Source organism: Haliotis rubra, unplaced genomic scaffold (genome assembly GCF_003918875.1).
Source record: "Haliotis rubra isolate DU_JTF1 unplaced genomic scaffold, ASM391887v1 Scf171, whole genome shotgun sequence".
In the NCBI taxonomy this organism is placed as follows: Eukaryota; Metazoa; Mollusca; class Gastropoda; order Lepetellida; family Haliotidae; genus Haliotis; species Haliotis rubra.
In genome coordinates, this window is record NW_025765681.1 from 830,635 (window position 1) to 857,513 (window position 26,879).

At 39.7% G+C, this 26,879-nt stretch overlaps 1 protein-coding gene across 1 annotated transcript in view; it reads left to right on the top strand.

Annotated features, from left to right (window-relative positions):
* Nucleotides 1–439: 439 nt before the first annotated feature.
* Nucleotides 440–26,879, top strand: part of LOC124272626 (delta-1-pyrroline-5-carboxylate synthase-like) — a 34,430-nt gene continuing 7,990 nt past the window's right edge. Inside the window, 10 exon segments of the mRNA XM_046707825.1 lie at nucleotides 440–916; nucleotides 9,981–10,253; nucleotides 14,061–14,201; nucleotides 15,550–15,807; nucleotides 23,073–23,291; nucleotides 23,988–24,023; nucleotides 24,025–24,151; nucleotides 24,786–24,929; nucleotides 25,289–25,506; nucleotides 26,364–26,501. Coding sequence (XP_046563781.1) covers nucleotides 9,990–10,253; nucleotides 14,061–14,201; nucleotides 15,550–15,807; nucleotides 23,073–23,291; nucleotides 23,988–24,023; nucleotides 24,025–24,151; nucleotides 24,786–24,929; nucleotides 25,289–25,506; nucleotides 26,364–26,501 — 1,545 coding nt within the window. The 5' untranslated portion in view covers nucleotides 440–916; nucleotides 9,981–9,989.

A 26,879-nucleotide genomic window follows, 5' to 3' on the forward strand; every position in this document is an offset into this window, starting at 1 on the left:
GTACTTACATGTAGAAATTACCAACACAGGACAACCTTTTGAGTTTTTTATGTAAAATGTAAAAAACAGACAGTGATAGGTGGAAGGGAAATAATATGGTTCATGGACTGTGAGCCAGACAATATATCATAACAGTTACACAAGTTAGAGGGGGTAAAATATAAGCCGATCCACCGCTTGATTACATGATATGGAAACTTAATTATAGAGCGTTATGTGTACAAACCTCTTTTGATATTGATTTATACAGATTTACGACCAAACTGTCGTGCAATTTAAACATGGTCAGGTCATATGAGCCTGGACTTTGAACCAGCATGTGTCCATTCGCCAAACACGTGCTTATTCTTGCAAAAAGTCGCCAAATACTGTCATCGGCTGCTCAGCTGTAAAGAGGTCAGAGGTTATAGGTTAAATGTCACCTCGCGACCCTGGAACTCGGAGCTGAAACAACGAGCTGTATCGGCGGGCTGTAGTGGTGTGTACGGTTTTGTAAGACAGCGCCACAGGCTCCACTAACAGGACTAGATCACTGTAGCACACGATTATCCAAAGAAGCTGTGTGTGTGGTAAAAACGCATAACAAGAGCTGTGCTATTTTAGTCGCGAACCCAGACCTCCGACATTTTTTAGGGTCCTTCAGTACCAATGCTATATCAACAAAGAAGTGTTTATGTGATATGACAACGCTCTGACTGTCCAGTGGGCGAGACTTGCACGACAGCAGATTTTCAACATACATTATACGGATAACCATCTGTTTAAAGTCGTCGCTTGAGAATCCAGCGATTGATTGTGTGGTTCACAAAGAATGTACTTGGTTACACTTCTCAACACGTGGACATTATGATGCAACTCTCCAGGAATACTTGGACAACACAGATTCTTGTCTGATGACGCTGTGAGTCGGATAGAGGTAAGAATCCATGTTTCTATTCATATGAGCTGGAATCTTCACAGTTACATAGGCAACAGACTAATGCTATTTGTATCTTGTTATGATTAATGTAAACACTTTGTAATTGAACCCTACATAGTGAACCTTTATGTCAAGTTTTCTAATCCAAGTGATGAAGGCCACATTACGTATAATCAGAGACCATCTATTATATGGTCTCTGGTATAGTGAAATCTATATTCTTCTACAACCTTTATGAAAACTAGTGCAGATCTTTCATGAATTCTTTTAGCTTGTAAAAATTATATACAAAGAAATACTTGTACAAAAGTGACAGCTCATTTGTATTTAGTGTGTATGCATGATATAATATTGCATCATGTCCGCAAACTAGAGTGGAACGAAGCTATCAAATATAAAAGTTGATTGCCCTAGGGGATGATGGGATTTATAAATGCCAGTAGTATCCTCAATATGCATAACGATCAATAGCTGCTATAGTTGAAATTGATTAAAAATATTACATATATTATGTAAATTCAAAACCCATGAACCTCTGGGTCAGTAACCCATGCTTGTCGTAAGAGGGCGACTAACGGATCGGGTGGTCAGGCTCGCTGGCTTGGTTGACACATGTCATCGGTTCCCAATTGCGCAGATCGATGCTCATGTTGTTGATCACTGGATTGTCTGGTCCAGACTCAATTATTTACAGACCGACGCCATATAGCTGGAACATTGCTGAGTGCGGGGTAAAACTAAACTCACTCACGTTTCTGTGTGGTTGATTTGTAGGGATTGCAACAACTTCAGATTAGAGTTACTGTCTCTTTTTTTAGTAACAATGTTACACAGCTTTGCAATGATATGAACAAAGTTACACAGCTTTGTAAAATGATATGAACATTGCCACACAGCTGTGCTAATGTAAACAATGTTGCCCCTCATTGCTAATATAAACAATGTTAAACCCTGTGAACAATGTTACAAACCCTGTGTTAAATGAATAATGTTACACCTGTGCTAATATGAACAATGTTGTGAACAATGTTACACAGCTCTGTGTTAATATGAATAATGTTACACAGCTCTGTGCTAATATGAACAATGTTAAACCCTGTGAACAATGTTACACAGCTCTGTGTTAATATGAATAATGTTCCACAGCTCTGTGCTAATATGAACAATGTTAAACCCTGTGAACAATGATACACAGCTCTGTGTTAATATGAATAATGTTCCACAGCTCTGTGCTAATATGAACAATGTTAAACCCTGTGAACAATGTTACACAGCTCTGTGTTAATATGAATAATGTTACACAGCTCTGTGCTAATATGAACAATGTTAAATCCTGTGAACAATGTTACACAGCTCTGTGTTAATATGAATAATGTTACACAGCTCTGTGCTAATATGAACAATGTTAAACCCTGTGAACAATGTTACACAGCTCTGTGTTAATATGAATAATGTTGCACAGCTCTGTGCTGAAATATGCTAACAATGAACAATGTTAAACCCTGTGAACAATGTTACACAGCTCTGTGTTAATATGAATAATGTTCCACAGCTCTGTGCTAATATGAACAATGTTAAACCCTGTGAACAATGTTACACAGCTCTGTGCTAATATGAATAATGTTACACCAATAATGTTGTGTTAAATGAACAATGTTCCACAGCTCTGTGTTAATATGAACAATGTTAAATCCTGTGAACAATGTTACACAGCTCTGTGCTAATATGAATAATGTTACAGCACTGTGCTAATATGAACAATGTTAAACCCTGTGAACAATGTTACACAGCTCTGTGTTAATATGAACATGTTGCACAGCTTGCTAATATGAACAATGTTAAACCCTGTGAACAATGTTACACAGCTCTGTGCTAATATGAACAATGTTCCACAGCTCTGTGCTAATATGAACAATGTTACCCTGTATGTTATTGCTAGTGTAAACAATGTTACACAGCTCTGCTAATATGAACAATCTTACACAGCTCTACACTGATATCAACAACAGATGCATAAACAATACTTAGTAACAGTGTAAAAATCACACAAAGACTTTTCAGAAACAGCTGTAATGTGTAGAATTACCTACTGTTATAGACTTTCATAGGTCGTATTGGGTACATATTCTTAGTCTAAAATAACAGTCAAGTTGAAGACAAATCACTTTCCTTCATAATAACAAACTGTTGGATTTGATTAATGCATGCATTATATCTGATATCAGTTACAGATACAAAAACATAAATTATGATAGCACCGTAAATTAACAGCTGTAAATGGAAATTGATATGAAGATAAAGTGTTTGATATCCTTACGATAATGTCACTGACATCAGAATTAATGATTTAACAGTATTTCACCCAAAATTGCCAACATATATCATGATATCTTGTCAGAAACACATTCATCATTATATCTGATATAACCATTTTATGATTTTGAGAGTTTAGTTTTACTCCGCTTTTAGCAATATTCCAGCAATATCATGGCAGGGGTGACCAGAAATGGGCTTCACACAATGTACCCATGTGGGGGATTGAACCCAGGTCTTCAGGGTGACAAGCAAACGCTTTAACCACCAGGCTACCCAACCCCTGTGAGTAAGAATACAGGTCCTCATACAGGTACAACATGTTTGTTGTAGAGATGACTAACAGAATACAGTAGTGAGGCTTGCTGACTTCATTTTCCAATTGTGTGGATAGATATGCTTATGATATTAATCACTGGATTGTCAGGTCCTGACTCAATTATTTTCATTATTAACAGGCCAATGTCATATAGCTGGAATATTGCTGACTGTGGCCTGAAACAACAAACAAGGAGCCATGCCATGATATGAATGAAATGTTCAAAACTGTTTAAAACCAACTCACTCACTCACTTACTGATGAAGAATGAAATATATAATATTAAATTAACTTATTCACATTCAAAATTGTTTAAAACCAACTCACTCACTCACTCACTTACTGATGAAGAAAGAAATATATAATATTAAATTAACTTATTCACATTCAAAACTGTTTAAAACCAACTCACTCACTCAATTACTGATGAAGAATGAAATATATAATATTAAATTAACTTATTCACATTCAAAAGATTATCCATTCACTTATAAAACATATCTATGGTGAGCTGTAGGAATCATCACATGCTAGCATCCCTCTGACTAGAGAAAGCAGATCTGGTTTGGATGGGATTGATGCCTTGTTTGGCAATTTTCAGGATGGCTGGTCAGATCGGAATCAGTATTGGCTTTCTGTCAATCTTCCAATATGATATAATGATACAATTTGTAACTAGTGTTCTCTGTAATCTAATCATGAGGGTGCCAACCCCCTTTAGGTGTAGAGGATGCCGAGCCCTGTGTATACAGGTAATCTGGATGCCATTGAACATTATTAGATGCCAATATTTCAACATTTAGATATACTTTTGACTTGATATTATTTTATGAAGTGAATAAGTGAGTTAAAATACCTTTACTTTTCAGTATTTCGGCTATATTGTGACTATGAAAGTCATACATTAATAATGAATATTTAGATACAGTAAACACCCGTGAAGATCCAGGTTAGAATTGATCTTCAGTAACCCATGTTTGTTGTAAGAGGCAACTAATGGGATCAGGTGGTCAGGCTCGCTGACTTGGTTGACACATGTCATCATATCCCAATTGCGTAGATGGATGCTCATGCTGTTGATCACTGGATTGTCTGGTCCAGATTTGATTATTTACAGACCGCTGCCATATTGCTGAGTGTGGCGTAAAACTACACTCATGAGATACAGTAAACTACATTTATTACGAACACACAACGATCTGATGGATATTGCTTTAGTGGTCCTGACCACTTGCGGTATATTTTAGACGAAATGCAGATAACTAACTGCAGGTATAACCGACCATAGTTAGTAGTCCTTTGAGCTCATTATGACCATAGTTTACTTTATGTACGGGGATCAAAATAGTCCTTAATTTGCAGGCCATGGCACGGTAAATATTAAAATGGCATGGATGAAATATTTTCTGTGCCCTGGTGGCACAACTAAAGTTACATAAATAATACTTACCCCGATTCATTTAATGGAAATATAATGAATTTAAAAACTCATATGATACAAAATCTATTTTTTACACCCCACAAACTATTTTTAATATTTCTAGTAAAGATCAAGGAACGATTCAAATAATTATCAGACCCAAAGCTTTTGAACATGCATGGTTCTCTATTCTATGTGAAAGTTCCAGTCGGATTTACTTGTACCAGGCATGTACAAGATACTGATATGGCTCATATAGGTTCGTACACATGATACCAGGACAAATTAAGTGGTATGCCTGATACCTAGATTATGTTGATACCTAGAGGATGTTGGCACCCTTACTTATGTTAAAGGTCACATGCAACCAAAAAATGGTTGTGACATATAATATACATTGCTGGTTATGAAAAAACATATAAACAAAATTATAAGCGTACAATCGCAAATCAAAAGTGCAATATTGTGTACCGGATACCGGACCCAGTCAGAGCGGGTGGGTGTGCACTCAAGTGTAACGGCTGGTTCATTTGCGTATGCCCTCACGGCTTATTGTGTGTGTATATGTAGAGATGTTGGGTTTTGTAAATACATGCTCATTTTTTGTGTATAACATTTTGCAATCAACAGACATCATAACATGTCATGTGTTCAAGTATCACACCTGCCTGTCTGTGTAATTACATAATGTGACAGAGACCGAACTCTGGCCATAAATCAATGCATTTTGTTTATGGTGTATAGCCTGATTGGTGTTAAGTTCAAATTGCATGTGGTCAGTGATAGCAGATGTGTATTGAATATTGTCATTAGCAGACAGGCAGGCAGACACACAGAAGACATTGAGTTTTGTCTGTGACAACGACATATCTATATCACAGTTAGAAATTCTGTCAACGCTAAATAATGACATTGCTTTTAAGTATCGAACTGAGAAAGTGACTCGGTAAGAAGAACGTGTGGTGAAATTATATAAACAGTTAATTTACTGTCATAACATATAAAAAGCTCGCGCCTGTGAGATATCAACAAAACATTAGAAAAATAGTTCACACCAAAGCCTTCACCGAGTATTCACCGGACAACCCGCTTCCAAGTTGCGCGAACCTATTTCACTGCGCACATGCTATGAGCGCAGCCCAGCTGTTGAAACCTGTTATCCCCAGAAAAGTCTGGGGAAAATTAGTGAAACGTTTGAACTCCGATTTCGCGCGTTTTTTCTTCATCGCGTTATTTTTCAACTTTATAAGTTGAATTTGCATTTTTGACGATTTGTTTCGGTAAGTCCATACCGAAAGGTATCAGAATCTGGAAAGTTGTGTTTTACGTTGCATGTGACCTTTAAAGCATGATTTGTTTGAGTGGCATTCTAGAAGTTGCTGGTATAGCAATGACACAACTTTATGGATGAGCAACTTCTTTATTTTAACAATAGCGACGTTTCGGTATAGGTTCCTGGCCCTCGTTCCTCAAAGCGATCGTAGCGCTACGACTGTCGTAAGTCTATGTTAAAGTATGGGAGTTACGATCGTCTTAGGGTTACGATCGCTTTGAGGAACAGGGCACTGGACAACAAAATGGGGGTCCCAGACACTTAAATATTATTATTAATACTGTTATTGTATTGTGTATCACATTGTTACAGTAATTGAATTGCAAATAATACCATAACCCAGCTAGTAGCAAACTCAGTGATAACTTATTGTCACTTGATTGGAATTTTTACAAAAAGTATTTAGACTTTTTCTGAGTCCCTGTGGACGCACTAATAAATCTTGTTGCGTCCATAGTCAATTTTTATGCGTATAGGACGACGCAGGAATTCATGTCCCGTAAATCCCTGGACTGACTACCTATACACAATTGTCTTGAACCAACGGTAAAAGTTGACATTAAAAATGATTTACTGCCAAGTGGACTACAAATAAGACTTAATCTAACTATCCACACTTTCATATGAGCCAGATCATAGTGATACGTGTAAGCTCATACAGTCATGTATCAGATCACCACAAAGAGTATGTGGTCAAAGATACATGTATATTTTTCAGATTTTTAGAACTTGGAATCTCTGTTTGAGGCAAAAAATATTTTGCGTCTTTTTCTCAGCTTTCAGCTTCGTAGGTCATTAAATGTTGGTGTTACTTATGCTCAAAAACTATTTTATTACATTCTGCAAATGATAACATACTGTTTCCCTGTCTGTGAATTCCATTTGTGAAAGTTAGAGCAAGTCATGTGGCTCTATATCATTGGGCAATGTACTCAAGCTTACATGCCTACAAGGTTCAAAGGTTTCTCTCCTGAACAGCAGTATATCTTACGTCTCGATAGAATAAAGAATCACAGTGTATGATAAATTTATTGTTATCCTTGTTTGCTTCCATGTTTCCTTCTTATAACATATAAGAATACAAACATTTGTGATTTGAACTAAAAAAGACAAACCAGAACAGAACATTAAAACAAATCAAATTTTGAACAATATCATGCCTTTTTCAATCTGGAGGCACTTGTTTAAACGTTCTTGATAGATCCCGGACACCCATAAGGGGAGGCTACATTTGATATTTGGTGCATATTGTTAAGAGCAAGTTGGGTGGTCGGCGCAGTGTTATTGTTGTTGATGGGTTTGTCTGGTCCAGATTTAGGTGGCAATGGGGTAGCCAAGTGGTAAAGTGTTCAGCTCATCACGCCGAAGACCCAGGTTCAATTCCCCACATGGGTACAATGTGTGAAGCCCATTTCTGGTCCAGATTTGATTACATACAGGCTGCCATGAGACTGTTGGAATATTGCCCAGTATGTCATTAAACACAACTAGAAAGCAAAAGAAACAAAGTTTCATTATGTCTGTGGATGAATCTACCTTTAATGGATAGTGTTAACCTAACGCTGTTTTCAGATGACACAATCCGTATCAGTCTTTATAACTATATCAAATATTAATGCATAAAATAATTCTTGAAAAACAAACACTGTTAGGAAATACTGTTGTTGATTAGCTGACTATTCTTTTCAGCATGTTCTGTAAGAGCGCTTAATTTTTTTTCTCAATTTATATTCATTTTTGTTTGTGAGAACTAGTGATTATTTCAGTATGAACAGATATGCACAACTGATGCTTACAAACATGAGTTGCCTCATCCTACTTCTACAAAGAGAATACAGTGCATAGTAATTAAACATTTTTGAATTATGATTATTTTTCTTAGTTACGTTTTTTGTACAGGAATAAATTATTGATATGCTTGATGTTGAATTATTATGGTTTTATTATAAAGGATTATGTGACTTTGAATGTTGTTGGGAAAGCAGGCGGTGGGTGGTTCTATCCAGAAACAATAAATATGGTACTTGTTGAGGGGATTTACATTGAGTCGTGTATTTGAGTGAGTGAGTGAGTTTAGTTTTATGCCACACTCAGCAATATTCCACCTGTATGGGGGGCGGTGGGGTAGCGTAATGGTTAAAGCGTTGGCTCGTCACGCCAAAGACCCGGGTTCGAATCCCCACATGGGCACAATGTTTGAAGTCCATTTCTGGTGTCCCCCGCCGTGATGTTGCTGGAATATTGCTAAAAGCGGCGTAAAACCAAACTCAGTCCACCTGTATGGCGGCGGTCTGTAAATAATCGAGTCTGGACCAGACAATCCAGTGATCAACAGCATGAGCATCTATCTGCACAATTGGGAACCGATGACGTGTGTCAACCAAGTCAGCGAGCCTGACCACCCGATCCCGTTAAACTGTACCAAAGTGTATCAGTTGGATAGCACCAACGCAGCATTACTCAAACATAAGCAGCCACACACCTATGCATTGATGTTTCTGTTTATGTGAAATACTGAGTTGGATTGTCTGGGTAGACATTGTGTCAACCCCTCAAAGATTAGGTTTTGCAGGGTTAAACATTTTGGGTATTGTGTGGTCAACTGGGGATATCAAATCTCTCCCACGGACTCTTTTTTACCCTTTGAGGGATGAGATATAGAGAATACTACACGAGGTCTCATTACATACGAATTATATGAAGCGAGTGTCCTTCCTATGGTATCTGACTGGCGGCGAGGAGGTCAGATAACATAGGAAGATCACAGTTCGTATAATTCGTATAATATGAACGAGTGGTATATTATTTATTACCCGTCTTACATGCATTTAAATTGACAAAATAAGCGTATTTTTGTTATGTTTTGGTTTCAAACCGAAACCGGTTTCATAAAGAGGTTGCGGAAGAGTTTTGTACTGTAGTACAATATTTGCATGGCGTCACACTAATGGCGTCACTGCCATGGTAACCGGCGATCACGATGCATGTCAGTTGTCATCGCCTCGTGCAACCTCCTACAGTAAACTACTCCGTTGCACCTCGTTTCTTGGTTTCCAGTTGCTTCATTCGGCTAACATCACTGGTGGAAACATTGCGTTTATGTTTTTCGACAGATATAATGTCTCAGTTCGACTCACAATTAAACAGCGACACGGCAACGTTCGCAATGTTTACATTCCCACAATGCATTTAAGTTGTAGAATGAATTCACGTGTTTGTTATGAATGAAAAAATAGTTACGTCAGAATGTGACCTAACTGAGAGGTCATCGGTTATCGAATCAAATCGTTAGAATCTCAGGTCAAGTCGTTACGACACAGGTCAACGCGATACGACACTCGTGTGACGTACGAGATTAATATGCAACTACCCATACGTTGACCACGTGGGTAATAAAGTGTTATATTCTTCCACCCAGACACTCTCTCAACCCCTTTAAAAGTGATTCCTTGTCTGGATGGACACTCTCTCACAGATTTCTCCTGTCAAGATTGGATACAAAATGTTGGTGTTAACGCTTATGATATGTATTGCATTGTAAATGTATGCTACACATGAATATTACAATATTGTTCCCTCGTAAAACTAATTTATATTCATTGCAAGTTGTTCATTTGATTCTTTGTATTTCCTTAGCACATGTATGAATTTACCAATGGTTTTCTTCCTTTTCCAGATCTGCACCATGTTTCAAGTTGTTAGGACAACCCAATCCCTGTGTCGGCAGCAGACATATTGTGTTTTGTGTGGACATCGGTCAAGACTGACCTACACCAATGGTCAGCTGGTCAGATGTTTGTCTGTCAGTTCAGTGCATAGACTCAATGCCGGCCAGCGATCAGAGTTGCCTAAAGCGAAGACAATTGTGGTGAAGCTTGGCAGTGCAGTGATAACACGCGAGGATGAGTGCGGAATAGCGCTGGGAAGACTGGCCTCCATCGTGGAACAGGTGATAGGTCAAACATAAAAATGTGTTTCAGTTAACGTGACCCAGCGTTCTGGTGATTTGGGGGCAGTGGGGTAGCCTACTGGTTAAAGCATTCACTTGTCATGCCAAAGACCTGGGTTCAATTCCCCACATGGGTTCAATGTGTGAAGCTTCTGGTGTCCCCCGCCGTGATATTGCTGGAATATTGCTAAAAGCGGCGTAAAACCATCCTAACTCACTCACTGTTTATGAAGGGATCAAATGCCACGTGTTATATCTGGGATGAGCTACTGTGGCTTCTATGTTCAAAGGGGCAGTGGGGTAGCCTAGTGGTTAAAGCATTGGCTCGTCACGCTGAAGACCCGGGTTTGAATCCCCACATGGGCACAATGTGTGAAGCTCATTTCTGGTGTCCCCCGCCGTGATGTTGCTGGAATATTGCTAAAAGCGGCGTAAAACCAAACTCAGTCAGTCAGTCAGTCAGTCAGTCAGTCTATGTTCAAAATTCAAACACACTTGATTTGCAGCTGACCACCTAATTCACATAAATGTTTTGAATTCTCCCTTAGAAATCCTTTGGCCACCTGTCTTAAGATCAAAGTCTTCAGAGAACACAATAATCCCAAAGTCCACATTAGGTCACAATGCTAAAAAGATCAACAAAATCTCTGATAAACAAATCAAAGGAGTTCATGCCCTAGTTAATAGTTTAGGTTTAGCCTTCTATCCTACTCAACCAGAGGGGCACACAAAGTATGTGATCTACCTGTTGTCAGACTTCCATTTTGTGGAAGCCGCACTGGCTAATTGGTTTAGATCACTGACGCTGTGTGCTGGCGATAAGGTGCATAACTCTTGGAGCGTGGGTTCGAACCCCAGATGAGTGGACGAGTTTAGTTTGATGCTGCACTTAGCAATATTCCAGCTATATGGCGGCGGTCAGTAAATAATAGAGTCTGGAACAGACAATCCTGTGATCAACAGCATGAGCATCAATGTACGCAATTTACATGTTCAACCAAGTCAGCAAGGCTGACCACCCAAACCTATTAGTCGCCTCTTATGACAAGCATGGGTTACTGAAGATCAATTCTAACCCAGATCTTCACGGGTCGAACCCCAAATGAGTCTCAACCTCAAAAAGTACTAGAATATGTCCATTACAGACAAAGTGTTATCCCAAATATGTCATGGACATTGTCATAGAACTTTGTTGACACGGCTGGCCATAACGATGGTGAGAGATTTCGTACATGTCAGCATGTAGATTGGAATATACTTGAGATAAAAGCCACCTGGCAACCCAGAAAGACCGTCCAAGGTTCAGACAGTGTGAATACACATCTGGTATGGACAGCATGTTTACGGATTTGCAGTCTGTGGAAGATGTCTCATGTAGATTAAAGAGACATCTGTCTTCCATTCACCATTACCAAATAATTTTAGTTGCATACATACAGTTAGGGACTTGTGATGGTCCGGGTTAGAATTGGTCTTCAGTAACCCATGCTTGTTGGAAGAGGCAACTAACGGGATCGGGTGGTCAGGCTCACTGACTATCCCAATTGCGTAGAAAGATGATCATGATGTCAGTCACTGGATTGTCTGGTCCAGACTTGATTATTTACAGACTGCTGCCATATGTCTGGAATATTGCTGAGTGTGGCGTTAAGCAACAAGCCAACCAGCCAGGGATACAAATCATATATCACACCCTTATTATCAGGATACTTATCGTATCAAGGCCCCAATATATATATGGATTGCCTGGTCCAGACTTGATTATTTACAGACCGCTGCCGTGTGGCTGGAATATTGCTGAGTGCGGTGTTAAGCAACAAGCCAACCAGCCAGGGATACAAATCATATATCACACCCTTATTATCAGGATATTTATCGTATCAAGGCCCCAATATATATATGGATTGCCTGGTCCAGACTTAATTATTTACAGACTGCTGCCATATGTCTGGAATATTGCTGAGCGCGGCGTTAAGCAACAAGCAACAACAAGGGATACAAATCATATATCACACCCTTTTTATCAGGATACTTATCGTATCAAGGCCCCACTATATATATGCATGGCCTGGTCCAGACTTAATTAAATACCGATGCCTGTCATATAGCTTGAAAATCGCTGAGTTTGTTAAACAACAAACAAAATATAAACAAAACAAACAAATAGGCACAAAACATTCTCCAAACCCAATAGCATATCAGTATCCATAATTACCCAATGTGACACCCAAAGAAAAATATATTTACATTTCATGTGAGTAAATATTCAATGGCTTCAAAATAATTCTAGACCACTGGATCTATGTGTAGCTGCCTGTTGAGCTTATTTTCAGGACATTCAAACCAATGATTGTATGTGAGCAAAGATAGGTCACAAGAGAGTCACGTCCAGGTCACTTCCTGACCGCCTGATAGTGCCATGATCCCAAGGCAGGGACCTACATGCACTCAATGGTTCTAACAGCTCCATGTAAAGTCACTGTAGACTTCTTATCACTGCCTTGGAATAGATAACGCTTGGCCACTTGATACCATTCTTATAGGCTCACACAGATAGTTGGAAGAAAGTAACCATATCTAAGTAACTATACAATGTAATTCTTAATTAAATCTAACTGCAGCTTTCATGTTCATTTTTAGTAAATGTCTTGTTTCACATGACCATGTACCTCTAAATGGACCAGATATACTTTTTTCTCATTTTAAGCACTACTTTGAAAAGACTTTCTTCATTGACTTTGGAATTATGAAATTGTCCTTAGAATGGTTGGGATTGAATATATTATTTCTTTTCGTACAAATATACTTAAATTTTACAAATCAGATATGTTATGACAAGAATAGCTGATAGGCCAATTAGGGTTGAAATATACACCACACATCACATGTCAGTCAAGCTGACATTTCTTAGTAGAATAACCACAAATTACACGATTGGTGCTGTGCATACAATATGTCAACCAAATATAATATTCAAAGGTGTGATTATGAATTTTGTACCTCAGTAAGTTGCCAAAGGGCTTATTTTAACTGCCTAAGCCAAAGAAATTGTGAGTGAGTGAGTTTAGTTTTACTCCGCTTTTAGCAATATTCCAGCAATATCACGGCGGGGCGACACCAGAAATGGGCTTCACACATTGTACCCATGTGGGGAATCAAACCTGGGTCTTCAGCATGATGAGCAAATGCTTTAACCACTAGGCTACCCGACTGCCCCCATAAATTTTTCAAGACAAGACCAGAGAATTCGTAAACCTATTTCACTAGTATTCAGTATAGGACTAGGACAATTGACCAATGCACCGATACATCGCGATACATTTCAGTTTGATACAGCTATCGTATCGTCGACTGGTGTATTGATACAAAACGATACACAACTTTTTTTCAAAACAGTACTATCTTAAACATGTTAAAGTACTTATTTAGAGAAAAATATGCAAGTTTTAAAAGTTTACAACTCACGTTAAACTATTTGTCTGTTCAGTAATATTCAGCCACTACTGGCCATTCATTTTAAATCTTAGTACTGTGTCATTCTTTCAAGGTGTATGTATCGTGATACGTATCGTGTCGCAGGTAAAATATCGTGATATGTATCGTATCATGACATAGTGTATCGTCCCAGCCCTAATTCAGTATTTTGCTCAAAGAAGCATTGACAATAGGTTCAGAATTCTTTCTAGTCAATATGTACCATCATTGACTATTCACTTGTCCTTAGTGCAATTTAGTTGTCTTAAGCTAGCAGACTCGTGTAAATTTCAACTCTTGGATCTTGGAAAACAATTTTTGACCTTGTTCCAGGTTTCTGAGCTACAGAACCAAGGGAGACAAATGCTGATGGTGACAAGCGGCGCCGTTGCGTTCGGCAAGCAGAAACTGCAGCAGGAGATCATCATGTCGATGAGCATGAGGGAAACCCTCGTCAAGCGGGAAAACATTCGAGTGAGTCGGTGTGGGCGACATTTAAATAATAATAATAATGGACATTTGTTATGCGCTATAATCCACACACTTGTGCATGCTCAAAGTGCAGGGGGAAGAGGGAGAGAGTCAGGTATATATACAGAGGAGAAAAGGTAAGTCTTAAGTCGTGATTTGAAAGCTGTCAGAGAATCAGAGTCTTTGATGTGGACTGGCAATGAATTCCATAGTCTTGGGGCTGCATGAAAGAACGATCATTTACCAAATGAGGAAAGTCTAAAGTTGGTACAGTAAGTAGGATCTGGTTCTCAGATCGAAGAGTTCTGACTGGTGTGTATACAGCGATCAAGTCAGTGAGGTAGGAGGGGCTTGGTTGTGGAGGCATTTGTAGACAGTACAGAGAACTTTAAAGTTGATACGTGATTCAATTGGGAGCCAATGAAGTGATTTGAGGACTGGAGTAATGCGACATGATTTTGACTGTAACAAAATGATGCGGGCTGCTGTATTCTGTACTTTCTGCAGTCTTTTATGCTGAGCCCTGTTAAGACCTACAAGCAGCCCGTTGCAATAATCTAATCTGGAGGAAATTAGATATCTGACTAGAATCTTCGCGCTTTCTTCTGTGATGTACTTCCAGATGTTCCCAACCCTGCACAAATGAAAATAGCAGGTTTTACACAGTCTGTCGATATGTACATCCATGGCGAGATCCGACTCTAGCCATACGCCAAGATCCTTCACCAAAGGAGAAAAGGCAACCTGTGAGGAACCTATTGTTATGCTATCACTTGTGATAATCTTCAATTGTTGTGATCTGCCAATAGGTAATCACATCACATTTCCATTGCTGTTTGAATGATGTTAATGTTGCTAATAAATATGTCTGAAGTTGGTGTTGTTATGTGTCTGAATTTGTTGGTATTATATGTTTGAATTTGTTGCTGTTATACGTCTGAAGTAGTAGTTGTTGTTGTTGTTGTCATCAGCCCAAATTATGAAAGTTTTGAATTGACATGGTTCATAATGGGTGATAAAGGGCAATAACTCTTACATGGAGTGAAAAGGATTGAACTATTGCGCGCTGATCGAATTGTTGTTTCCTCACTGGCTGATAATAGCATGATGTCACTGATTTCCTGTTGTTGTATGTGCTTTTTTTGTGAGTTCATGTGAGTTTCTGTTGTTAACATATTTATCTTTTCCAGAATTATCTTTAGTATGTTTATATATATAGTTATAGACATGAAAAATTATATGGATTTTTACATAAATCTGCTTCACAGTTTTACTCAGAATTCCTGATTTTATATTCTTAATAACTCAGAAAATGATGTTCAAAAGATTGTTACAATGCTGTTGTTGCCAGGGTCAGCCCATCCTGGAGCCAAGAGCGTGTGCGGCCGCTGGACAGAGTGGTCTCATGTCGCTATATGAAGCCATGTTTATGCAGTATGGAGTCCGCACAGCACAGGTCCTGGTGACCAAGCCCGACTTCTACAACGATGAGAGTCGCAAGAACCTCCGGAGTACACTGAACGAGCTGCTGAAGCTGAACATCATCCCCATACTGAACGCTAACGATGCTGTAGCTCCGCCTCCTGAACCAGACAAGGATCTGGCGGGGGTACGTCATCCTCCACATGTGGCGTGCTTGCAGCCCTTCTAACCTCGCTAACATCTCCTCGCATGACATTCATCTCACTTAAGACAACATTCACCTGCCTTTCAGAGAAGAAACACTTCACTCACACAACATCTACCTCATTCACACAACATTCATCTTATTATACCCCCGCTACGAAGTAACGGGGGTATATAGCGTTCATTCTGTCCATCCGTCCGTCCGTCCGTCTGTCCCGAAACTTTGTCCGGAGCATATCTCTTAAAGTTTACATGCTAGGTTCACCAAACTTCACACACATAGTAATCATTACCCATTTATGTGCCTTTTGCTATTTTAATTTTTTTTCAGAATTTAGTTTTTTTGCTGTTTCCATGGAAACATGATTTAGGCTGTGACTATGAGGATGTCATCTTGTCCGGAGCAGATCTTCCAAACTATACATGCTAGCTTCATCAAACTTGGTACACATATCAAGCATGATCCCTAGATGTGCCTTTTGGGGGGTAGATCCAGATATGAATTGTATTTTTTGCTGTTTCCATGGAAACACGACTTATTGCCAAATGTGTTTGATTATTTTGTCCAGAGCATATCTCTTAAAGTTTACATGCTAGGTTCACCAAACTTCACACACATGTTAATCATTACCCATTGAAGTGCCTTTTGCTATTTTAAAGTTTTTTCAGAATTTAGTTTTTTTGCTGTTTCCATGGAAACACGACTTAGGCTGTGACTATGAGGATGTCATCTTGTCCGGAGCAGATCTTCCAAACTATACATGCTAGCTTCCATCAAACTTGGTACACATATCAAGCATGATCCCTAGATGTGCCTTTTGGGGGGTAGATCCAGATATGAATTGTATTTTTTGCTGTTTCCATGGAAACACGACTTAGTGCCAAATATGTTCGATTATTTTGTCCAGAGCACATCTCTTAAAGTTTACATGCTAGGTTCACCAAACTTCACACACATGTTAATCATTACCCATTGATGTGCCTTTTGCTATTTTAAAGTTTTTTCAGAATTTAGTTTTTGCTGTTTCCATGGAAACACGACTTAGAGCTGTGACTATGAGGATGTCATCTTGTCGGAGCAGATCTTCCAAACTATACATGCTAGCTTCATCAAACTTGGTACACATATCAAGCATGATCCCTAGATGTGCCTTTTTGGGGTTTACATCCAGATATGAATTGTATTTTTGCTGTTTCCATGGAAACATGACTTAGTGCCAAATGTGTTTGATTATTTTGTCCAGAGCATATCTCTTAAAGTTTACATGCTAGGTTCATGCTAGGTACATGCAAAATGTATTTGATGGTGACCTGACCACGGCATATCATTGCAACTATACATGCTAGGTTCACCAAACTTAATACACAAGTTAATCATGACCCACAGATATGCCATGTGCTAAAAAATAGCAATCTTCATCTACGTCCATTGTGTGCAACATGGCACACTCAAGTTCAATTACATGTCAGGTTTCCACGGAAAACACAAAAAATCTAGTTTCCATAAATTATTACCGTAATCAGTACATGCCAAAACTATTATCTAACATTTATATAAAGTTTAGTAGAGTCAAAGAGAAAGTCTTGTGAGCTGCTGATCCTTGTCACATTATATATATCAATATCAGTCATTTCCATGTCCCAAAGTGGGAAGCGGGGGTATGTGAGCTTTGCTCACTTCTACACTTGTTCACACAACATCCACCTCACTCCCACAACATTCATCTCACTCACACATCTACCTCATTCCCACAACATTCATCTCACTCACACAACATCCACCTCACTCGCACAACATTCACCTCACTCACACAACATTCATCTCACTCACACATCTACCTCATTCACACAACATTCATCTCACTCACACAACATCCACCTCACCTAACAACATTCACCTCTCACACAACATTCATCTCACTTTCTCATTCACACAACATTCATCTCACTCCACCTCACTTCGCACAACATTCACCTCACTCACACAACATTCATCTCACTCACACAACATTCATCTCACTCACACAACATTCATCTCACTCACACATCTACCTCATTCCGACAACATTCATCTCACTCACACAACATCCACCTCACTCCCATAACATTCATCTTACTCACACATCTACCTCATTCCCACAACATTCATCTCACTCACACAACATTCACCTCACTCCCACAACATCCACCTCACTCGCACAACATTCACCTCACTCACACAACATTCATCTCACTCACACAACATTCATCTCACTCACACAACATTCATCTCACTCACACAACATTCATCTCACTCACACATCTACCTCATTCCCACAACATTCATCTCACTCCCACAACATCCACCTCACTCCCACAACATTCATCTCACTCACACATCTACCTCATTCCCACAACATTCATCTCACTCACACAACATTCACCTCACTCCCACAACATTCATCTCACTCACACATCTACCTCATTCCCACAACATTCATCTCACTCACACAACATCCACCTCACTCCCACAACATTCATCTCACTCACACAACATCCATCTCACTCCCACAACATTCATCTCACTCACACATTCATCCACCTCACTCGCACACAACATTCATCCTCACTCTACACACAACATTCAACATCTCACCTCACTCACACAACATTCATCTCACTCACACAACATTCACACACAACATTCATCTCACTCACATTCATCTACACATCTACCTCCACTCCCACAACATTCATCTTACTTCTCACACATCTACCTCATTCCCACAACATTCATCTCACTCACACAACATCCACCTCACTCGCACAACATTCACCTCTCACACAACATTCATCTCACTCACACAACATTCATCTCACTCACACAACATTCATCTCACTCACACATCTACCTCATTCACACAACATTCATCTCACTCACACAACATTCACCTCACTCCCACAACATTCATCTCACTCACACATCTACCTCATTCACACAACATTCATCTCACTCCCACAACATCCACCTCACTCCCACAACATTCATCTCACTCACACATCTACCTCATTCCCACAACATTCATCTCACTCACACAACATTCACCTCACTCACACAACATTCACCTCACTCACACAACATTCATCTCACTCACACAACATTCATCTCACTCACACAACATTCACCTCACTCACACATCAACCTCACTCACACAACATTCAACTCACTCACTCACTCACTGAACTAACTACCCACTTTATCATTCACTAACAAACACTGCTAGCCTCACTCACACAACATTCACCTCACTCACTCACACAACATTCACCTCACTCACACAACATTCAACTCACTTACTCACTGAACTAACTCACTGAACTAACTACCCACTTTATCATTCACTAACAAACACTGCTAGCCTCACTCACTCACTCACACAACATCCAACTCACTCACACAACATCCAACTCACTCACACAACATCTAACTCACTCACTCACTCACTGAACTAACTCACTGAACTAACTACCCACTTTATCATTCACTAACAAACACTGCTAGCAAGAACTCTTACAGACTTGTTCACCACCCACCCATGCACCAACCCACTCTGTCACCCATCCATCAACTAACTTGCTTAATGACAATTTCCTCACATACCAAATCACCCACTAGGGGCGGTGAGGTAGCCTAGTGGTTAAAGCATTCTCTCGTCAAGCTGAAGGCCCAGGTTCAATTCCTCACATTGGTACAATGTGTGAAGCCCATTTCTGGGTCCCACACTGTGATATTGCTGGAAAACTGCTAAAAGTGGCGTAAAACTAAACTCACTCACTCTCTCACTAAAGGGTGCAGGGGCGGTGGGGTAGCCTAGTGGTTAAAGCGTTCACTCGTCACGCCGACGGCCAAGGTTCAATTCCCCACATGTGACATTGCTGGAATATTGCTAAAAGCAGCGTAAAACCACACTCACTCACTCACTTACCCATCCCACAAGTCAGTATATACAAAGTCATTAAAGCATCACTACAAAGACTTGTTTAGCCCCTTGCTTATTAATGCTTCCCCTGTGTTCAGTATACTGTCACAACTTATTTAACACTAGTACTCATGTCCAGGACAATAGCATGTTGGCTGTACATGTGTTGCCTATGGAAAAAATTCTGATCGCTTTTACTTATCCAAGCGATGACTCAAAACAATTTCCCCGACCGCATCATACCAAAAGACGTTAAAATATGGTACTTGTTGGTCCCTGCCTGGCGCTTGGCATTAATGGGTACAACAAAGACTGGTCGGCTCGGAGTCAGTATAATGTGTCTGAGTGGGGTATTCATGCTTCACTGCGGCATGGTATTTCAGTGGGCTAGCACTATAAAACCAGCTTAAGTCTGGGCTAGTACAAGCAGCAGCACATCCACATACACACGCATGCACGTCGTCATATGAATGAAATATTCTCAAGCACGACATTAAACCAATTTCACCTTACCTCACCTCAAAACAATTTTGTATGCATGACAGCTCTCTAGAGTTTACCATAAAGGTTTAACATTCAGATCCGTCTGTAAGAAATACAACTTTATCAGCAGGTTGACTATTGACAAGCCACCAAGAATAGTGAGTGAGTGCCACAAAAGTCATACATTTCTGTCTTAGTGATAGGGGGCGGTGGGGTAGCCTCGTTGTTAAAGTGTCCGCTCGTCATGCCGAAGACCCGGGTTCGATTCCCCATATGGGTACAATGTATGAGGCCCATTTCTGGTGTCCCCCACTATGATACTGCTGGAATATTGGTAAAAGTGGCATAAAACTACACTCACTCACTCACTCACTCACTCACTCACTCACTCACTCACTCACTCACTCACTCACTCACTCACTCCACTCACTCACTCACTCACTCACTCACTCTTAGTGGTAGCATGTAGTCTGCTAACTAAGGATTTGGTCGAACTAACTTAATAACTAAAATACAGTGAAATGTAACAGGAATCATCAATTCTATTCCACCAGTTACAAATTCATTCATTTTGCATCAAACACTCATCTTGTTTAGAAGTGTCAGTTGCAGTTTAACTTGCATAGGTCATTCAAAATAGCTACAGATCTAGAAAATGTGGAAAAACCTGATTTTATCCAAATGTCAAAAGTGAGTTTCCTGACAACTGTTTCCAGTTTGTATGAAAATAATATTAGGTGACAAGTGAAAAACTGATTTCATAGTACATGTATTGCATCGGACAGAAATCTTACTAACAGTAGTCAACCTAATATGTATATTTGAGATGGAGCACCCATTACAAGCATAAGACTCATACTAGTGACCTCTTGTCCATGGACAATATGTTTAAACAGAATTAAATACATCTGGACGAGAAAACAATTATTAGTCAAAATTGGAAGAAGATGTGCAAATTTGACACCCCATCAATACCCTCAGAAGAATGAGTGAGTTACGATTTAACGTCACATCGGCAATACCCTCAGTAGAATATGTGAAGGTTAGAAAGGTGTGGAAGTAATAAGTATAAGTAGTCAGGCTTGTGCTGAAACAGATGCAGGTGAAATCTGTGGGGAATATGATGTGTCAGTTTAAATTATCAACCCAGCTGTAACTGACAACTGAGATTGACTTATGACTTCAATATCACCCTGTAAGAGAAGTTGAATTACACACCAAAAGTGGTGTCATTTTCAGGAACCATGGATTGGTGCCAACATGTACATATTCAATTGCCAGGTTACATTATATCCCCCAGAGGGGATTGTATGTTAGAAGGGTGATATGAGATGGGTCTTTGAGCTTTGCTGGAACTACTGTACATCACTGTCCTAGAATGAACGGGTATGACAGTGTTGGGATATTGTGTATCTGGGATAAATATATAGACTAATTTAAGAAAAGTGTTTGCATGTTCGGGTGGAACTGCATAGCTGACTGCTGAGATGGGTCTTTGAGCTTTGCTGGAACTACTGTACATCACTGTCCTAGAATGAGCAGGTATGACAGTGTTGGGATGGCGTGTATCTGGGATAAATATATAGACTAATTTAAGAAAAGTGTTTGCATGAGAGGTGGAACTGCATAGCTGACTGATGTATTATTAAAACATGTCCTTTTTTTATTACTGCATAAACAAATATGGTGTCTCATACTGTCTTGGCAAAATGGTGCCATTTGCTTGAGATATGCTAGCAACAAACATCTGTCAAAAAATCGCTTTCCTCTTAGGCCAGACCAATTATATTTATTGTTTTTACAGATTTTTGTCCTCAGAAAACCTTTAGGCAGGGGGGGGGGAAAAAATAAAAATAAATAAATTCTAAAAGTAATTTACTTTTGGCTATTTATTAAGTGTGTATGGGGCAAAACACAATCGAAACGTTTCTTGTAAATTTACAGTTTTGACCAATAAAACATTAGGATTTTATTTTTTTGAGCAGGGAAAATTAAATTTTATTTTTTTTCTTATTCTTGTAAAAATACAACTGGCGGATCCGTAAAACAAGAAATAAGATTGGTTTGGCCTAAGTAAATTTTCAATTTGGTATTGTAGTTAATAATTATGAATAGCTCAGTAGAACAGCTAAACAGAATCATCAAGTTTCCTCACAGTACAGACCAGCAGGCTGGGCAACAAGTGACTCAGTGGTCTGAGGCACTGCAATCCAGTTTGGACAGGATCTGCTGTCATTGGTTAAATTCCTAGATTATGATTTATTTTTCTCTTGGTTTTGACTTCATGCTGCTGAAACAGTGAATTAAGTGAAATACTGTAAAGGGCAACATATCATTGAACTCACTATCCATCTTGAGGAAACATATCTGAAAACATTTTGAATATGGTCAACCTTGTATGACACCACAAATTGTCTATGTCACACTTGTCTCATCACCAATGGATAATAATATGAAACTGATCAAGCGTATTCCATGATTATTAGCACATGTATATGTAAGGCCAGGGTCCTTTCACCTGTGGTAGAGCAACTCACAGTGTGTCCTGGGACTAAGATGTATCTCTTGGAAATGCCACAACCTTATTATCATTGGTCTGAATCCCCTATTGACCCTGATTCTTGGTTTGTTAGCCCTTTACCTGAGCTCATGTTTTTCATCAATTTTATACACATGAAAGAGCTACACCATTTCTAATTTTCATCTTACATTAATCTCACCCATCATGATACAATTTAAATCCCGTTCAGAGCAGGATATAAACCAAACTCACTCACTCACTCATGCTATTGCTGCCTGTATTCAGATCATCAGTGTGAAGGACAACGACAGTCTCGCAGCACGCCTTGCAGTGGAGATCAGTGCCGACCTCATGATCATCATGTCAGATGTGAACGGCCTCTACACCTCCCCCCCTGGACACCCAGAGTCCCGCCTTCTCCACACCTACTCACCCCTTTACCCAGATAATGGACTCATCTTTGGGGAGAAATCTCGAGTTGGACTTGGTGGGATGGAGTCAAAGGTATGTCACTGAAGTGACTGTGAGTTTGTACACCGCTTTTAGCAATATTCCAGCAATATCACGTCAGGAGACAACAGAAATGGGCTTAACTCATGTGTTTCAGTGAAAGTTCAGATAGTAACTGATGTTTCTATAATACTCCTTCAATGCTTTTGTGTTGACGTCTGCTCTGTGTGATCACTATCATGCAGTGCAAATAATGAAACAACTGTTTATTAATTGGATACTTCCTGTCCTCCACTGAAACAATATAACGTGGTGTGTTCGTGAGCAGTTTGGGGGGCCTAGTGTTTAGAGCTTTCGCTTGTCACGCCAAAAACCTGTTCAATTCCCAATATGTGTAGAATGTGTGAAGCCCATTTCTTATGTCCTCTGCCAGATATTGCTGGAATATTGCTAAAAGCGGCATAAAACCATACTCACTCACACTTATATAAGAAAGTGGCTGTTTTCAAAGTATGCATCTGTTCACCCAACTATTACTGGGTACCTGGTAGGTTAGACTAATGTGACTTATAACCACCCCACACTCACATACAACTTAGTTGCACTCCACAGGGATCTGAGAACGAATGAGTGCACACTGATCCACTTTGGTTATAATAAGATCTCACATGGTCTAACCACAATTGAGCAGTTATAAATTGGAAAGTGTGCAACACAAATTCATAAAACAATGTTGTGATTTTCTGCCAGGTGAACGCAGCAACCTGGGCCCTGAAGCTTGGGAGTCTCTGTTGTCATCTGTAACGGTTGTGAGGAAAACGCTATCGTCAACATCGTCAAAGGGAAGCAAGTGGGAACGTTCTTCACCATGGAGGAGAATGTAGGAACACCAGTGGAAGTGCAAGCTATACAAGGTGAGGCAGTGGAAGGGACACCTGCGCTTTACGGGTCCCTGCCTTCGAGACCCTAACCCTCGCTAGAGTAAACAAACAATGGCGTAAACTTCCAGGGACCCATAAAGTGCAGTCTACCCCAGCTCAGGTGCTCAGCTTACAGCTTATTGTAACAGGATTTACTAGTTTCCCTAGTTCACATGACTATTCTATTATACAACATAATCTGTTGAAGAAGTGGATCTGCTCAGCTTGCATCAGTCCCATCTCTACCTGAATTGGGTATCTTTATTTATCATTTTGATTTATTTGCTAGGATGGAGGAAACCTTTGCCAGTATTTTAAATTAACCATCACATTCAACTATTATCTTCTACAAACTATATTCCAGATATCAGGTAACCAGGCGTTATAGTTGGATTATGCAGCATACTGTAACATTAATCTGGAATACCTTATTGAGATATTCCACTATTTCTGGGTGGTGGGGTAGTCTAGTGGTTAAAGCCTTTGCTCATCACTGAAGTCCGGGGTTCGATACCCCACATGGGTACAATGTGTGAAGCCCATTTCTGGTGTCCCCCTCCATGATATTGCTGGAATATTGCTAAAATTAACATGACACCTCACTCACTCCACTATTTCTGTCCGTCAGCTCGAGATGGGTCAAGGAAGCTTCAGGCCTTAACCAGTGGTCAGCGGGCAGCCATCGTGAACCGCTTGGCAGACCTGCTGATGGAGAAGAAAGTGGACATCTTGCAGGCTAACCAGGTGGACGTCAGGAAGGCCTACTCTGCAGGTCAGCAGTGTGGCGCTTCGTGTAAATCAGGAAGCATCAAGCACAGATTATTATTAAGCATTTGAAATTAAAGCCTGTGGTGGGAAACTTCTTTGTGTGGCATTTTAGAAGTTGGGAAATACAATATAGACAAACTTTATGGATGGATAGCAACTTCTTTTATTTCGTTGGTGCAACGTTTTGATACAGATTCTTGTGCAGTGGTCAAGCACTAATTAATCTGTTTAGAAACGTCACACTCACAAAAAAAAGGAAGTTGTTAACCGTAAAGTTTGTATTTGGTGGCAAAATTGTGAAAAATATTATTATCTTGTTTCAAAATTGAGCGAGGTGAGCTACAGTGCTTGTCTGTGTTCCAGGACTGGCATCTCCTCTGGTGTCACGACTCATCCTGAACGAGAACAAGCTGCAGATCCTGGCAGACGGACTGCGGAAGATAGCCGAAGACTCTTTCTCTGCAGTAGGACGGGTGCTACAGCGGACACGCATCGCTGAGGGTATCGAGCTGGAAAAGATCACTGTGCCCATTGGAGTTCTTATGGTCATATTTGAATCAAGACCGGACGCACTGCCACAGGTAAACACTCACAATCTGCATGCTGTGCTGATTGGTTAAAAATGATATCTGTGTCTATAACAAAAAGATATCAAAAGCTATGCTGTCTCTACTGCAGAGAAGGAGTATTCTGCTATCTTGTATATTTGTCAAGAATAATCAATATTTATTAATGTTCCATGGTGCTGTTGTACAAACCGGCCATAGGTGGCCATAGCTCCCATACCTTAACAGAGACTTACGACAGTCGTGGCACTATGGTTGCTTTGTACAATGACACTCAGGCTTTCAGAGCTTATAACCTTTACTGAAGAAAGGTGGACACTAGTGGTGGTCCGATTAATTGAAATAATCGAAGATTGGTCGCAGTGACTAAACGACCAAGCAATCGAACATGTTTTCTCATAATCGAACGCAACCAATCTTGGAACACTTGTTTGCATCAACAATATTTTTCACAAGGTTGCTTTTGTCTGTATCATTAAATTTACATTTCATAAGCACAAGCTCGTTCCAAGTCATGATTGAATTTATCTTAAAGAATCCAGGAAATCTGTGTTCCTAATATACTAATAATCCTTTAAATATGCAAAATTTGCAAAAAAACAACAAATTACTACATGTTTTTTCTTTCTTTTTTACAAAGATAACAGGAACATTTGATAAATGACGCTAACCAATTATTTTCGATGATTGATCGGTTGTAATGGACCAATCATCAATTAAGAGATTTTAACCAATTCCCAACACTAGTGGCCACACAGCATGTGCTGCACAACAAAGGTAAAAGGTAACAAAACACCTGATTGGAGGACTAACACAGGTTGACTAACCAAACTGCTGAGATGTATTTTCTGAGTTTGGTTTCCTGTCACCAGGTGGCAGCACTGGCTATCTGTAGCGGTAACGGTCTGCTGCTGAAAGGAGGCAAGGAGGCTGTCAACAGCAACAAGATGCTCCACTCCCTTGTCATGGACGCTCTGGAACCATATGTTCCAAGGGAGACAATCTCATTGGTATGTTTGTTTTCTGATGTGACAATATTTGGAGTTATCAGATTAAAGAGACAGCGTGATCATTTGATGCTACCCAGTTACCCCTAGACTCACAAATTAAGTACCAGAACTTGGGAAAATATCTCTGTGTAATCTTAAAACTGATCTTGATCAGTCCTGTACAAACTATATGGCAATTTGAATCAAGTATAAACACAGGCAATTTCATGCCTCACATAAACATTCAAAGGAAAATGCTGCTTTGCTTATATATTTAGACAGGTATTGGCACTGATATTTCATATATCCAGCTGTCATATGTTTTATGAAGGATGATAGGATAGCAGGGTGGTTAAAGTTATAGTTCCTTACACCATGACCAGGGGCGGTGGGGTAGCC